This window comes from Bubalus bubalis, chromosome X (assembly GCF_019923935.1).
Source record: "Bubalus bubalis isolate 160015118507 breed Murrah chromosome X, NDDB_SH_1, whole genome shotgun sequence".
Taxonomy (NCBI): Eukaryota; Metazoa; Chordata; class Mammalia; order Artiodactyla; family Bovidae; genus Bubalus; species Bubalus bubalis.
This window is the reverse complement of record NC_059181.1, coordinates 127,420,134-127,436,999: the sequence shown is the minus strand read 5'-3', so window position 1 is coordinate 127,436,999 and position 16,866 is coordinate 127,420,134. Positions and strand designations below refer to the sequence as shown.

Genomic DNA, 16,866 nt, shown 5'->3' with positions numbered 1-16,866 from the left:
TATTTACCTCTGAACAATGGGGACTGATATTCATAACGGTGACCTTGACATCTTCTAAGATTCATCAAAGCAGGAGTGAATGGTGCTCGCCAGACAGGATTTCCTAAAGCAGGAACTGCATTTACAAATTCATTTTTGAAGCTTTCTCAGCTACAAGGACTGAGACATGCAATTTACTGCTTAAATCTTGGTTAGCAAGAAAGACACATTATTTAGATCCCACGTTCCCTAGTTCCTAGTACTGGACACCAGATAAAAAGACAGAAAAAAAAAAAAAAAGGATTCTAAAAGTTACCAGTGGCCTTCACCAAATCCAGACCAATGGTTATTTCTTTGTAATAATTCCTGACTTCAACCTTGGCCTATGGTGATAGAAAACTAATTGGGTCATCTCTTACTTTCCTGATCATTTCCCTCCCTCTTGGAAGAATTCTCTTCGTCTTCCCATTCCTTACTTGTGGGCATTTCTTATATTCAATGTTTAGTTCTTTTCTCCCTGTACTGTCTCTTGAAGAACACATCCAGTTTCATGCTTCTTACTCCTAAACTTGTCTCAGTCCTGAATTCTCCCTGAGCATGCAATTCCATATTGTTAAGTACCTCCTGGACTTCTTTGAGATAGACATGTCACCATAAAATCAAAACTGTCTCATTTTCTTTAATATAGAAAATGCTTTTACAAATCCAGAAGAGAAAGACAAGCACCCATTTTAACAAAATGGGCAAAGACACGGATAGGCAACTCGCATATACATAGACACAATTGCGTACACAGTTGAACAATAAAAAAATATTCACTCTCACTAATAAAATGCAAATTAAGTGACATGATGCCATTTTCCAGTGACAAAATTCATGATGGTTAAAAAGTTTCAGAAGCTCAGTGCTAGTCTTAAGTATGTGTAAACAGACATGCTCACACACTGGTGTTGGAAATAGACATTTGTAATATTCTCTGTTGAATGATTTCTCAATGTGTACTGAAGTCTTTCCAATGTGTGTGCCCTTGGACCCAGCAGGGTTTAATTCTAGGAATTTACCTTAAGGAAATAATCAGAGACTATGCAAACGTGTAAGAACATGAATTATTACTTAAAATGGTTGCAGACTTGGAAATAGGCTAAAGGTCTAGCAGTGGGAGGTGGGTTGAGAAAATGTGGTAAATTCTTACAATGGAATGTTACATGGCCAAAAAAGTATTATTTTAGAATATACTTAATTACTCAAGAGAACATCCATACTATATTAAGTGTCAGGTTATCAAGCCAGGTGATGAAAAGGAATGTATATACAGATTTATCCCATTTTGTAAAAAAATAAAATAAAAAAGAGAGAGAGAAAGAAGTATATAGACTATAGGGAAACACACATAAATATTAGTGGTGATTATCTCTGGAGAGTGATATTATGAGTGATTTTTATTTTCTTCTTTATAATTTTCCATATGTTTTAAAATTTCTACAGTGAACATTGATTACTCTTATAAAAATCTGATAAATGTAATTTAAAAATAATAGCTGTTTAAAATGAGAATCTTCAACTTTTCCACTAAAGCACCCTTTCCTGGCTTCCCTCTTTCTGCCCTTGGTGACATCAATCCAAGCTCCGAAGCCTAGGACCTTGCAGCCTGACAGCTTTGATTGTTCCTTTACTCTCTGCCCCAACACTCACTGAGTCTCATTCTTCCTTTAGGATGGCTCTCAAATTTGTTCCTCTTTCCTGAGTCCCAAGTCAGATCAGTTCATTTCAGCCAGCATTTATTGTCACAGTGCCTGCTTGTCACTCTGCCAGTTCAGCGTTATTGGAGTCACCCCCTAATATATCTTCCTGCCCCTGCCCTCTCTCTCCTCCCCCTGATCAAGTGCCCTGCAGCTCGAATGATGTTTTGAAAATACCACTTGTGTCATGGTCCTTCCTGCTCAAAACACTCAAAATGCCCCTTTCAAACCCCATTGCCTGGGGAATAAAGGCCATATGTTTTGTTCAGCTATTTCAGGCACTCACAGCACTGGGCTAGGTGGGAGATAACTATGGCCATTTGAGGGGTGTTTGGTGAGGTTTTGGCAATGAACTAAATCTTTAAGAATAAGATATAGAGTCCTCCCCACTGCCCTTCACTATCTTCAGTTTGAAAATTTCCTTTCCTCACCTTTTGGCACTTGGACCAGAGGCCTTGGAGCAGTTGGAAATTTCATGGTGCCAAATTTGGAGACAGGAAGAGGCAGCCAGGGGCGATAAAATAGGCTCAGGAAACCTCGACTCTGAGTCCGTCCCAATTTCTGATCTGCTAAGTAGGAGGCTCCATCAAGAAAGCAGATGGGCTCTTAGGTTTCTGTCTCTCCTGCAGCCTTGAGGACCAAGAGTGAATGGTGGGAAACTTATATCTCTCTTTGATTGTTTTGATAAAAAGAAGGAGAAAGGGGTGAGGGAAGGCAAAGAGGGGCAGATGTAGAACAAGCCCTGAGTGATGCGGGCCACTCATGAAACTCAGCTGTCTTCAGGTACCCCTCTGGGGTCCAGAATCTACCAGCCAGGACCAAGTGATGGCATATGGTTGTCTGTTGAGAATACTCTGCTGGGAGTGTGTGGGGTGGGATGTATGAGGGTAACCATCTTGCCAGATGGCAGTCACGGGCACTCGTCCTAGCTCTTCAATGACCTGGTGACACCGATGAGAGTTGGATCCCATGCTGGGAGGAGGGCTGTCTGGGAACCAGTGGTGCCAATGCCAGCTGCTGAAGGGCCGCCCCGCCAAAGCAGTCCGTCTGTCTCAGTGCAAAAGTTTACCCTAATGGTCTGAGTCGAAAAGCAGGGCCCGTCCAGCCTGAGAGGTGCTTGCTAGCACAGCTGGTGATGCTGGAACAGGACTCCTGGCACCTCCTGTGTTCATTTTGGATTTCGATTGGCACCTTTCTGGATACGGAAATCTCGGTGGACTCCACCAACCAGAAAGTCTGACTCCCTGTGTAGCCCACCCCTCCTGTCTAGCTCAGCTGTCTCCCGCTTCCCCTTTCCTCTCTGCACCCCTCCCTTGGGGCCGCCGGCACTTAGCCGGCTTCTTGAGTACAAGCAGACCCCTTCGGTCCTGCCCCCTGGCTCCTTGGAAGCCTTCCTCAGTGTGAGGTTCTCCCTGTTTTGTAGAACCGCTAACAATGAGAACCCTTGGGACCTGCAGGCAGAGCAAAGGCCCCCTGCTTTCCAGGGCTGTGAATGGCTTACCTGACCCCGATGGAGACCAGGGAACCTGGGGCAGGCTGAGGGCAGCTGTGTAGCTGGACTATCACAAAGTGTTCCATGGCATTGCCTATTGTTTGAGGGTCTGAGGGGAAGGAGAACGTCACAGTGCAGCAAGAGCTGCAGCTACAGTTGCTGGAGTGTTTATCACACTCTGTGCCCCATGCTCAGGGCTTGAAGAGCATTATCCTATCCAGTCCTCACACCAGTCCTACGAGGTAGTAACTACTACTGTCTGGTTTTACACATGTGGAGATTTTGAGAAGTTCAGTAAATTTGTCTGAGGGCAGGAGGTGGAGAATGTGGGACTCCCACTCAGACCTGCCTGATTTTTAACCTGTATGTTGTGCCACCTTGGTCAGATCCCCAAAAGTGCCCTAGGGAGAGGAGTAATTGCTTTTTAAATTTTTATTAATTTTTTTTGGCTGCCCTGGGTCTTCGTTGCCCAATGTGGGCTTTCTCTAGTTGTGGTACTTGTGCTTAGTTGCCCCTTGGCATGTGGAATCTTAGTTCCTTGTCCACGGAGCAATGACTACATTGGAAGGTGGGTTCTTTAATGGTGGACCACCAGGGAAGTCCCAGAAATTGCTTTTGTGATGTTTCTTTGTCATGTTTGCTGAACACTTATATGTGTTTCAGGCTTTGTCCTAAGCTTGTTACATGTGTGTTAGCATATTGAGTCTCCCAATCACCTGTAACATAATATCGTCTCCAACAGAGTTAACCCAAGAATGGGAACCTCCGGCCCCAGTGTTCTCATCCTCTGACCCCACCCCCCCACCCTGTACAAGCCCTCTCTGTAGTTGGCTGCGTGTGAACTGCATTGACATTCATTATGGAGCCTCAAGGATGCCGGAACCCGAGAATCCATGATTTGTAAGCTAACGGGTCATTTTGCTTTGGATCAGGAACTACTAAGGGGAGATGAGCCTGACTCCCCGAGTGTGTGTTCCTTCCTAGCACAGAGGGCACTGGGATGGGAAAAGTGCGACCCAGGTTGCTTGTAAGCACGTCCTCATTTTCTTCCCTTTCCAAATTAGGGTGAAGGTTGCCGAACGGTCCCCCTGGCTGGACATGTGGGGTTTGACAGCTTGCCTGACCAGCTGGTGAATAAGTCAGTCAGCCAGGGCTTCTGCTTCAACATCCTGTGCGTGGGTGAGTATTTCCATAGCAGGAAATTCTATTACAGAATATGGATCCTTAATGGCTGGATGTGGCTTGGCAGGTAATTAGGTTCCGTAGTGTGTCGTTCTGATCTATTTGCAAGAGTATTTTTCCCCCTTTTCTTTTATCCCTCTGCTTGTTTTGTGAGCAGCTGGCTGTAATTACACTTTTTTCTCTGCCCAGACCAGAATGTGGGGCCATCCCTTGGGGGTGGGGGAAGCTGAGCTGTGTGACACCCACTGGAAATTCTGTGAGGGAGCTGACCAGCTCTTGTCAGGTTTGTTCTGACTGTAGAGAATAAGAGCCAGGGCAGAACTGGGAGGGAGGTAATGGCTGTGGAAAGATGCCTGCTTCCCAGCTGTGGGCAGTGGGTTGGGTCTGTCTGTTTCCTCTGCAGCCGTGCTGTGCTTGGTACAGTTTGAGCCTAAGCGCAGGGACCACACAGCTGTGTGACAAGTTCTTTTATTCCCTTTAAGTGTATCTGTGTATCTTTAGTCTCAAGTGTGGGAACCATGTCTTAGTCACCTCTACTGTGCTAATCACAGCACAAAGAGAGTTCAATGATGTACATGAAATGAATGAACGAATTATCCCCGCAGGAACCACTCACTATACTTCTCAAACACTTTCCCATGTTAGCAATTTGGGTCCTTACTAGGACTCTGGGAAGTGAACAGAGCAAGTGGTATTCATAGCCTCAAGGAACAGATGGAGACCAAGAAACTCCAGAGGATAAGGGACTTACCTGAGTACACACAGGATAAGTGGTGGAGCCATGACAAGGACCCAGGTCTGCCTGACCCTTTGTTCCTCCCACTGCTTCTGTAACCGCTTCCTGCAACACCTCTTGAGAACCCAGAAGCGTTTTGGAAACTGTCACGCTCCAACCAAACACATCTGAGGAATAGCAGTTCCCTGAAATTCTTTAAGAATCTCTTTAGACCTTGCTGCCGTGCTGTGCTCAGTCCTGTCCAACTCTTGGCTGAGACCTTAAATAATCCCAGATTTACAAACATGATCACACCATATAATTTTCACTATACAGTACAGTAAGGCATACCTGCATATTTTCAGTGACGTACCTCCAAACGTTAATGACTGTATAAATACCATAATAATGGCAGTTTTCATGCCAATTAGAACACTCAAACACTTGCTAGTTGCCTTTTCTTATTTTTGTATAGAGCTTATAGGGAGTTCATTCATGTTGAGGGTCTGAACCACAACTGAATTGCATATTTTACTCTAATGTAGTCTAAAGTGATGTTTTCTAACTAAGGCCATTCCTTTTTATGGGACTCTTTTATTTTTTTGTCTCCATCCCTGGCACTCCTCAGATCATTTTGTGGAGGAGAATAACTGTACCCTCAAAGACCAGTAGAAAAAACAAGGCCACTTCTACATCTGGGGGACAGGTGGTCAGCTAGGCTCACTCAGTAGCGACAAGACTCACTCCCACTGTCCAGCTCTGAGTCTATGAGATGAAAATACATGTTTCGCAGGTTACTTACCAGGGGCCTGAAAATCCACATCTAAGCTGTTAATTCTTCAAATGCCAAAAGTCGACCCATGGTTATGATGAAGTTCTATTAGGAGAAGGATACAAAACAAACAGCAGCTGTGGTGATCAACATCAAGATCAAATGCCATCACATCCAATATTAGCACTGCCAGATCTTTCCCATCTTTGGCTGATGGCCAACTTATTTCACATAATATTTGATTACTGAAAAACTTCTGCACAAATATGTTGGAGTCCCTTGGCATTCCTCCCAGAGTTCCGGATGACTTGTGCTGAAGTCTAGGGGATGAAAAGTGAAGGCCCACCCATGTCAACCTCTCAAACCAATTGCAGTTGGGTGGCTGGTACAGCTTTGGGGGAGCCTAAGTGTGGGGCAATTGGCCATTCGGAACACAGGCTCTCCTAGGGCCCAGAGAAAGAAGCAGCCAATCTCCAGGCAAAGTGGGTGGGAGAAATAGTAAACCCCGACTCAGCCAGGCAGTTACAACTGTAACTGCTTCACTGTGCTGCGGGGATAGAATTGCTCAACTGCCGGGGACAGACCCTCCAAGAGGAGAAGGGGAGAAAGGAGACCCTTACACCCAAGGAGTCACCCCTTCTCTTCCTCTCCCTACTGATGAAGTTTCAGGAAATGGCTGCCCTAGTGACTCCCCTTTTAGCCCTGCGGGTGCACCGCTTGCATGCACCTGCCCAGATTGGGTTAATTTCATTCCCCATCCCTGATCCACAAAAGCCTGCAACTCATACATCTCCGTCTCTGGCTGGGCTCCCAAGCCTGTCCTTGCTCTGAGAACCCACATTTTGGCCCTAAGTCTCGAGTGGCTTACAGTGGCTCTTCGGCTGCCATCTCAGCCTGGCCATGGGGCGGGGTGCTGTCGCTGACTTGGCGAAGGGTCCATGGCTTGGCCGCTGAAGGTGATTGTTTCTCTCACAGAACCTTCAGTGACCATACTTTCATGCCTACTGCCTGTGCATAACGGTCAGTTTTACTCACTTAATGATGGCTAGAAAACCATTTTGTTTGCATAGGGTATGTTTCCCCAAAGGATTTTCTTTTCTTTTCTGATCAGGCATTTTAAATAAATTTTAAGTAAATGTAAAATTATGCTAACCCCAGCCTCGGTTATTAACAGAGACCTAGGATATTTTTAATCACTGCTGCTAAGTCGCTTCAGCTGTGTCCGACTCTGTGCTACCCCATAGATGGCAGCCAACCAGGCTCCTCCGTCCCTGGGATTCTCCAGGCAAGAATACTGGAGTGGGTTGCCATTTCCTTCTCCAGTTTTTTCGTTTGTTTGTTTTTTTTTTTTTTTTTTTTATCATCACAGCAGTGTTTATCTGGTGCTAGGCTCTGATCTGAAATTAACCCAATCTGGGCAGGTGCATGCAAGGGGTGCACCCGCAGGGCTAAAAGGGGAGTTACTAGTTACTCTGCCAGCAGCAGAGTGAGTACCCTACATGCATATGTGCACATGTGTGTGATGGAAACAGGCTTCCCTGGTGGGTGGCTCAGACAGTAAAGAATCTGCCTGCAGGAGACCCGGGTTCAATCCCTGGGTCAGGAAGCTCCCCTGGAGAAGGGAATGGCTACCCACTCCAGTATGGAATTGAGAGGGAGAATTTTATTTTTTTTTTTTTTGAGAGGGAGAATTTTAATGAATCAAGAGCATAGTCTTTATGCAAGGGCCCTGATAATAACATCTATGATTATTTTTAGAGGGCCAGGCACATGGGTGTGAGCATATTATGTCTCCTTTCCAACAGTTGACAATAATACAATAATTACTGAATGGCATAAGATTCCCCTCCCCCTCTAAAAAATCTACTAGTCCCTTAGCTTTAGAAATCACTAGGATCCCAGGATTCTAGATATAGTACAGGAAGCCTTGGAGGAACCACTTGAGTCAGCAGTGCAAACATTCGACTGGGAAGGAACCCCAAAGAGATTCAACCCTCTGAGTGTGCCAGCAACAGAGAATGCCTGTGAAGAGCACAAAGGGTCATAATGATAATATTTACTTTGAAGCTGCTCAGGATTCCAGGCTCAACTGGGCTCTGTTGAACTTAGGGAGAAGAAAACATACAAGAGAAGCAGGATTGAGGTTCTGCAGAAGGAGGGGAAGGGCAACTAGGATTCTCTCAAGGTCAGGGGGTGATGGTTTCAGCCCACCGTCTCTGGGAGAGGCAGCTGTCCACTTGTCTAAGAAAGGCTGCCAGTGATAGTGTGCTGGTCAGCATCGAGCAACCCACTCTCAGGAGAAACATTGCCATCGTTTATAGCATCTGCTGGTTTCCCAGCTGTCATTATTCTCACCATGCTGCTGCTGCTGCTAAGTCTCACCATAGCTGGTTTTAAACTGCCAACTTGACGTCACTGCATGCAGGCTTGGGAAGAGCTGCAGGAAACCGGGCAAGCTGGCTCCAGCACACCACTGTTTGCCAGGTCTCTGCAAGATGAGGAAGGCATAGAGGCAAGGTCACAGAGCCAGGCAGGACCCTGTCCCCGTCCATAGGCTCCCTTGGCCAACAGGAGTTCCTGGAGAGTTTCCTTTTGGACACCTCCTGGTTGAACTCAAAAACATCCCTCTTGATTTTTTCCAACATTCGGAGCCAGAAGAGGCAAGCTCCATGCGACTGAGTTCCATGCCAACAGAGATTGTGGCTGTCCTGTTCATTGCTCTATCCCCAGCTCCTAAATCTGTGCCTGGCTCCTATTAGAGGCTCTAAAGATTTGTTGACTGACTGAGTGAACCAGCGTATCGCACCTATTGGACACTGGAGCATATATGGGTTGCAGTGTCAGACTGCCTGCAGTCAAATGCTGGCATTGTCACATCCTACTTTTGTGACCCTGGGTCAGTTTCTTCCTCCACATTTTATAGATGAGGAAGGTGAGGTACAGAGAGCCTGAAGAGCAGGGGCAGATGCACGCAGCTAGGAAGTGATTTGGTTAACTCATGGGTAAATTAAGGACAAATAGTATGGGCCTTAAGAAGCATCACTATGAATAAAGCTAGTGGAGGTGATGGAATTCCAGTTGAGCTATTTCACATCCTAGAAAATGATGCTGTGAAAGTGCTGCACTCAATATGCCAGCAAATTTGGAAAACTCAGCAGTGGCCATCGGACTGGAAAAGATCAGTTTTCATTCCAATCCCTAAGAAAGGCACTGCCAAAGAATGCTCAAACTACCGCACAATTGCACTCATCTCACACGCTAGTGAAGTGATGCTCAAAATTCTCCAAGCCAGGCTTCAACAGTACATGAACTGAGAACTTACAGATGCTCAAGCTGGATTTAGAAAAGGCAGAGGAACCAAAGAACAAATTGCTAACATCTGCTGGATAATAGGAAAAGCAGCAAGAGTTCCAGAAAAGCACCTACTTCTGCTTCATCGACTATGCCAAAGCCATTGACTGTGTGGATCACAACAAACTGTGAAAATTCTTAAAGAGATGGGAATTCCAGACCACCTGACCTGCTTCCTGAGAAATCTGTATGAAAGTCAAGAAGCAACAGTTAGAACCAGACACGGAACAACGGCTGGTTCAAAACTGGGAAAGGAGTTCGTCAAGGCTGTATATTGTCACCCTGCTTATTTAACATATGCAGAGTACATCATGTGAAATGCCAGGCTGGATGAAGCACAAGCTGGAATCAAGATTGCCAGGAGAAATATCAACAACCTCAGATATGCAGATGACACCACCCTTATGGCAGAAAGCAAAGAAGAACTAAAGAGCCTCTTGATGAAAGTGAACAAAGAGAGAGTGAAAAAGCTGGCTCTAAACTCAACACTCAGAAAACTAAGATCATGACATCCGGTCCCATCACTTCATGGCAAATAGATGGGGAAACAATGTAAACAGTAACAGACTTTATTTTTGGGGCTCCAAAATCACTGCAGATGGCGGCTGCAGCCATGAAATTAAAAGACGCTTGCTCCTTGGAAGAAAAGCTATGACCAACCTAGACAAAGTTATTAAAAAGCAGAGAGACATTACTTTGCCAATAAAGGTCTGTCTAGCCAAAGCTATGGTTCTTCCAGTAGTCATGTATGGATGTGAGAGTTGGGCCATAAAGAAAGCTGAGCACCGAAGAATTTGATGCTTTTGAACTGTGGTGTTGGAGAAGACTCTTGAGAGTCCCATGGACGGCAAGGAGATCCAACCAGTCAATCCTAAAGGAAATCAGTCCTGAATATTCATTGGAAGGACTGATGCTGAAGCTGAAGCTCCAATACTTTGGCTACCTGATGCAAAGAACTGACTCATTGGAAAAGACCCTGATGCTAGGAAAGATTGAAGGCAGGAGAAGGGGATGACAGAGGATGAGGTGGTTGGATGGCATCACCAACTCAATGGACATGAGTTTGAGCAAGCTCTGGAAGTGGGTGATGGACAGAGAAGCCTGGCGTGCTGCAGTCCATGGGGTCACAAAGAGTCGGCCACGACTGAGCTACTGGACTGAAAGTGAATGCACAGGCTTATTTGGGGGAATACAGAGGAAAATATATGTAAGGTATTTATTTACAGTGGTGTCCACATAAGTAGGTGCTCCAGAAGCAATAACTTTTATTATTACTACTTGAACCTGCTTGTTTTATGGAAAAAGAGACTGGAATCCAGAAAAGGGGGAAGGGCTCAGTTTAGGTGACACAGTCATTTAGTGATAACCCGCCTGGGACTCTGCATTTAATCACTTGCAACAACTGAATTGCACAAGGTACCAGAGGATGCAAACATTAATTGCAGATGAGGAAAAGGGTTAAGCTTTTCTTTGTCACAGTGGTGTTGAACTCAGGGTAGAGAGGTCAACACCAGACTATCCCAAAGACTATAGTTTGAAAAAGCAGATTTCATATTCCATGTTTTAAAATGAAATCTTGAAAAAAAAATCTACTGTTTCCAGGTTCCTATCTACATTAAGCCAAGTGAGAGGAAATCCTCTCTACTGGTGGAGATGACTTAAAAAGGGTTAAGAAAGCCTGCTGTCCACTCTTGAGGAGGGAGGAGGAGAGAGAAATTGATCCCTGGGGATTCCTCAGGTTTCCTGCTGGAATGTAACGGCCAAGTCCCCACCTTCCTGCAGGGGCGTGGAATCTGCTGACCTGATGTGAGTTAGGCTCCCCTCCCACCCTCAATGCTCAGCCCAGGACAGCATCCCAGGCTTAGGCTGGGTCTGTGCCAGCCATGGAGAGGGAGAGAGTTCCTCGCCCCCACCAGCTTCCACATTGATGGCAACCTGGGTGGGAGCACTGAGAGCAATGGGACCAGTTCTTGATTTTCTGCCCTCTTCTCGTGTTGCAATTCATCACAATTCCCTAGACACCCGCTGGGCCTTTTCTTCCAGACACTCATCATTGAGTGTCTAATTTCCACAGCCCTTTTGCACTGGCAGGGATCCGGATGGTCATTTTCCCTGTTGCCCTGCCCTGCCCAGCCTGCCCAGCCTCCCTTTCTCCAGCTGCACAAACAGGGTGGGCCCCTCCCTCTGCTTACTGCTCCTGAGGGCTCTGTGTGAGCTTCTGCTGGGCACTCCAGGGAGTCCTAGAAGCTGCCCATCCCCTGCTCTCAGAGAAGTCTTAGGATCAGGGAGTCAGGGGCCAGCTCTGGGTGCTGGGGAGACAGGGCCTACCACGTCTCAGGCCATTCAGCACAGAGCTCATGGAACAGGAGAAAGGGTCTGAAAGTGGGGATGTAGAGGGACGATGTATTAGGCATGAACAAAGACGGGCTAAAATGTAGCTTGAGCCTCAGCACCCAAGGGAAGGCGAGTTAGGAGGAGGAGCCACCCTGGTTTCCCAGCTCAGAGGTGCTGGCCTCTTTACAGTGGAGCTGCACCCCACTTCGGGTGGGGAGGCGGATGTTGTGTGCCATTGCTCGGCCAAGTCTGCCACCTCCCATGGCAGAGGCCCCCCACCTCGCCAAATTTTTCTGGGGACGCAAATACTTCTGGTGCTCTTAGGGACGGAAAGAAAGGGCCTCTTTTGAGAGAGTGTTTGCTGCTAATAGGTATAGCAGATCCTGGCTGGAAATGTGATCTGTGTGAGGAACGTTTCCCTGCACCCCGGCACTCAACCGCATTAGTCAGACCTGGCTATGAAATCGGGCTGGGGGGCCGGGTAGCCAGGCTGAGTTGAATGTTCTCCTTGTTTTCCCTCTCTGTCTCACCAATCTCTCCACACAGAGAGCGCTCAGCAGAGACAGATTTTTTTTCTTAATTTATTAGTTTTTAATTGAAGGATAATTACAATGTTGTGTTAGTTTCTGCCCTACATCAGTATGGATCATATGTCCCCTCCCTCTTGAGCCTCTCTCCCACCTCCCACCCCATCCCACCCCTCTAGGTTATCACAGAGCCCTGGTTTGAGTTCCCTGAGTCATACAGCAAATTCCCACTGGCCATCTATTTTACATATATTGGTATATATGTTTCCATGCTACTCTGCATTCAGCCTACCCTCTCCTTTCTGCCACTACCCACCCCCACCCCCCACCGTGTCCATAAGTCTGTTCCCTGTCTGTGAGAGACAGATATTTTTAAAAGCACCTCCTGTATTCATAGCTCATTATTCGGGATGAAAGAGGTTTGCAAGATGCAAAGCTAGACACACCCAGAGGGTGGAGGAGAGATGGATCATTTATGGGTTATGGGTTGAGCAGCTATAACCCCAGCCCTGGACTGCCCTGGAGATAGTGCTGTCGGTCACAAAGAGGGACGGGTCAGGCTAGGATTTGCCCAGGACAAACCCATTCCCGCCCTCCCCCCACCGCTCCCCACAGGGAAGACCTGTCAATTCTTACATCTCAAGGGATGGGAGCAGGGAAGGGGAGCAGAGGGGTGATGGTAGCGGGGCAGCCCAGGTCTCCAAAGCGCAGTCCTTGGCTCCTGGCAGTGGCTTAACATCCTTTGCGGCTCTCGGCTCTCAGGAATAACCTCCAAGAACCTTCACCAGTCCCCACAGCCCTGCCCCCACTCCCTAGTGTGAAAGCCAAGACTTTGAAATTCCAGTGGTTGAATTTATTAGTATCCTGCAGCCTGTTAGTTAAACAAACAAATGACTGGCTTGTTTGAAATCTGAAGGGAAGGATAATTTGTGGCCTGCTGAATTCCCTCCCCATTAGCTAAAAATGGTCTCCCCACTGGGATGTACATCCCCTGCTGTCTGGGTCTGGCAGGGAATGGGGGCTGATGCTGAGAGGAGAAAATATTTATTTGAGGAGGGACTTCTGTCCCTTCTTTTAAACTTGAAGATACCCCTTAAATTTTTCTTATGAAAGCTATACAAGTTCCTTGTAGAAAACTGGGACAATAGAGAAAAGCATAAAGAAGGAAGTGAAAACCACACACAACCCCACCACCCAGACATGACTATTTGGTAAGAGTACACTGTATGCCCTTCCAGTCTTTTCCTAGGCATGACTCTGCCTCTCCATCACCGCCTTTTAACACGGTTTCTTTTTCTGAGTGTAAAAACAATGCATGCTCAATTTTCAAATAGTACAAAAATATGAAGACTAAAAGGAAAATTACCCCCATTTCACTATCCTGAGATGACTACCGCTAATACGTTGCTGCAGTTCCTTAGACTCCTTTTCACTTAACTGAGATCACCTAGTCCATCTAGTTCTAGGTGCTCTTCACTTAGTGTCTTACTGTGTATAGTCTCCCATGTCAGTGAATATACAACCAAAATATGCGTGAATGCATCATCATTCATTCTTTCATTTTTCAGGAGAGACAGGTTTGGGCAAGTCCACCCTCATGGACACCCTGTTCAACACCAAGTTCGAGGGGGAGCCAGCCACCCACACACAGCCGGGTGTCCAGCTCCGGTCCAATACCTATGACCTTCAAGAGAGCAACGTGGGGCTAAAGCTGACAATTGTTAGCACGGTGGGCTTCGGGGACCAGATCAACAAGGAGGACAGGTAAGGGAGGCAGTGGAGTGGAGAGGCGGGTGGGAAGCCCACGGGGAGGAGCTCACTACCAGGTTCTTGCCAGACCTCCTGTCAGATGATGCAGGCTGTCAGCTGAGAGCTCACTAGCGCCACCTTCCGCCGGGGTTCCTGTCTATTTCAGTGCTCTACTCCACATGCTCTGCTGAAAGGAGGATGTCTTTCTCCTTCGTTCAGCAAACATTTATTGAGTTCCTACCTTGTGCCAGGTACTGCCATGCTCTAACAATCTGAAGAAGAATGACCTTGTCTCTGACCTCGAGGCAGTCACGGGGAAGCTTGGTCTTAAATCAACAAGTTCCTTTGAGCATGACCTCCTCTGTAAAGGACAGGGTACAATGTTAAATGAGAACGGGAAGGAGAGAACAGTCAGCTCCACTCAGGGCAGGGTGTGGGGTGGGGAAGGGGGTGGGGAGAGGGGTGTTCAGGGAGGCCTGCACAGAGGAGGTGTGCCTGACTTGGCCTTTGAAGGGTGAACGATTTTGCTGGACAGACAAGGGAAGTTTGGAAAGGGCATTCCAGGGAGGGACAATAGCTTGTATGAAGGCAAGGGCTGTGGAAGACCATGGCATGCTCTAGGGGACTGCACTTGTTCTGTTTGGCTAGACCAGGGGTGAAGCTAGTGAAGGTTGTTTCAGGACTGCCACTTGCCCACGACCCTCCAAAGCCCTGGAACTAATTTCTAGTCATTGTGTTGTTTGCTCTTTCTTGGAGGGCCCTTCAAATCATATAAGCTTAGGTCCCCGTGATAGCCACTCTGTCCCTGGGCTGGTGCTTGGCATGAACTGGGGGAAAAGTAAGGGGAGATGAGCCTGAAGAGGTAAAAGGGGCCGGATCATGGAGGGGTTAATAGAATATGTGGATATGGGGCCACTGAAAAGCTCTATAAAGTAGAATGATGTGGTTGGATTGGCCTTTGAAGAAGGGGCTTTGGGATAGTATGGACATGGGCTGGAGAGCAGGAAGACCAACTAGGAGACTGTTGGACCAATTTGATGGGGGCCGGCAGTGAAACAGGGAAGAGGAGACAGTTGGGGTAACTGTTGGGTAGGTAAACTCAAGAGGACTTGGTAGAGAGGCTTGGTGTGAGGTCGGGAAGGCAAAAGAAGAACCTAGAATAAGGCTGAGATTTCTGGCTTTGGAGAGTGGACAGATGGTGTTGGCATTCAGAAAGAGGAACTCAAATAGAACCACATTTAAAAAGAACCAGCTCTGTTTTGGACATGGTGAGCTTGAGATGCCCGTGGCCTGTTGGGAGAGAAGGTGCCCTTCATTGGTTGGCAGCTGAATGTGCAGGGTTTCGACGTGAGGAAAGGGTCTGTGCTGGCAAAAGACTTGGGTTATCAAGGTAGAGGGACTGTGTTCCAGCCGGAGAAATACATAAGATCATCAGGGAGTGGAGTTGAGCGAGGTGAACACTGGGCTAAAAACAAAAGCCTGGGGATGTTAAGTCAGCAGATGGAGGAAAAGACATCCTGGAAAGAGACTGAGCTGGAATAAGCAAAGAGGTGGGAGGAGAGACTGTGGGTGGTTGAAAATGGTGTGCCAGGGAGGTCTGGAGTGAGGCTCAGATGAGGACAGGATGAGGGCTGGGTTGAGGTGGGAAGGGGTCAGACACCATCTGCATTTAACTAAAAATCACATGTAATCCCACATGCTCTTCGCAGAAAAGGTCATTCATCATTTTGAGCAAAGTGTCTGCTCATCCTTTGAGAATCCCCTTGCTTCTTGGCAAATTTGTATCCCAAATTTTTCTGTCTTTCCCTTAAAATAACAACAGCCAGACTCATTTCCTTATAATGAATAGACATATTTAGCTCCTTAAGATTTGAACTGAATTCTGTTTTCCATTTGCAATTCTAGACGAAGGACACCTCTGCTTTTTATAGGCTTGCTTATTGTGCTAATCTTGTTTGGGGGAGAATAAATTAAACCCTGGGGGAAAGGGGATATTTGGGTCACAATATGAGTGATTAATCTCAGCTGCAGATTGCTCAGTATCTTCTCAATTAAATATCTTATGGGTCTCAGTAACATACGTTTGACACGCCAAACATTGGAAAATGTCTGGATAATGATGGTTTGGGAGGGCTGAACTGATAGAACCCCTTAGAGGCTAATCTGCTTCTTTTATATTTTTAGTATGCTTACTGTTTTTCTTAATTATAAGTATGATACATGCTTATATCAAATAACACAAACTCGAATAAGTAGAAATGAGACGCCTCTGGGAAATGGGCTGGGGAACAGGAGTAGAGTGAGTTCCAGGGATTTGTAACAAAAAGCCACGTTTTCTCCATTCTGACAAGGCCACGAAGGCATGGATAGGTCAGTGCAGCTGCACTAAAATAGAGCATCAGAAAGCCCTGCTTTACCAGGATGCGGAGGTAAACTGAGAAGAGCAGGGACTAAGGCTAGAGCCTGGGGAAAGCCACTATTTTTTAAGAAAAAGAACCATAAACTGGACTTCATTAATATTAAAAAGATTCACAATATTAAGGAATTGAGAAGACATGTCACAGACAGGGAGAAAACATTTGCAAATCATATGTCTTATAAAGGACTTGTAACCAGAGTATTTTAAGAAAGCTTGCTTTTCCAAAAGAAGACAACAACCCAATTAAACAAGTGAGCAAAAGTTCTGAATACACATTTCACCAAAGGATATACATGCATGATTCATAAAAACATCAAAAGATGCTCAACATCATTAGCCATTCAAGAAATGCAAATCAAAGCCACAACGAGTTATCACTTCACACCCACTAGAATGGCTATAACCAAAAAATAGAAAACAACAAGTATTGGTGAGGATGTGGAGCAATCAGAACCCTCATGACACTGCTGGCAGGAAGGTAAATGGTACAGACACTTCGGAAAAGAGTGTGGGAGTCTCTTCAGAAGTTAAACACAAGCTTGTCATAAAAGCCAGCAATAGCACTCCTAAACATATATCCACGGGAAATGGAAATGGGAAGGCTACC

At 46.3% G+C, this 16,866-nt stretch overlaps 1 protein-coding gene across 8 annotated transcripts in view; it reads left to right on the top strand.

Moving 5' to 3' along the window:
* SEPTIN6 (septin 6) overlaps positions 1-16,866 on the top strand; it is a 75,105-nt gene that overhangs the window by 13,148 nt on the left and 45,091 nt on the right. For all 8 annotated transcript variants that reach the window (XM_006046109.4, XM_044937209.2, XM_006046108.4 and 5 more), the window contains 2 exons: positions 4,275-4,389; positions 13,660-13,855. In XM_006046109.4, coding sequence (XP_006046171.1) covers positions 4,275-4,389; positions 13,660-13,855 — 311 coding nt within the window. The remainder of the gene's footprint in view (positions 1-4,274; positions 4,390-13,659; positions 13,856-16,866) is intronic.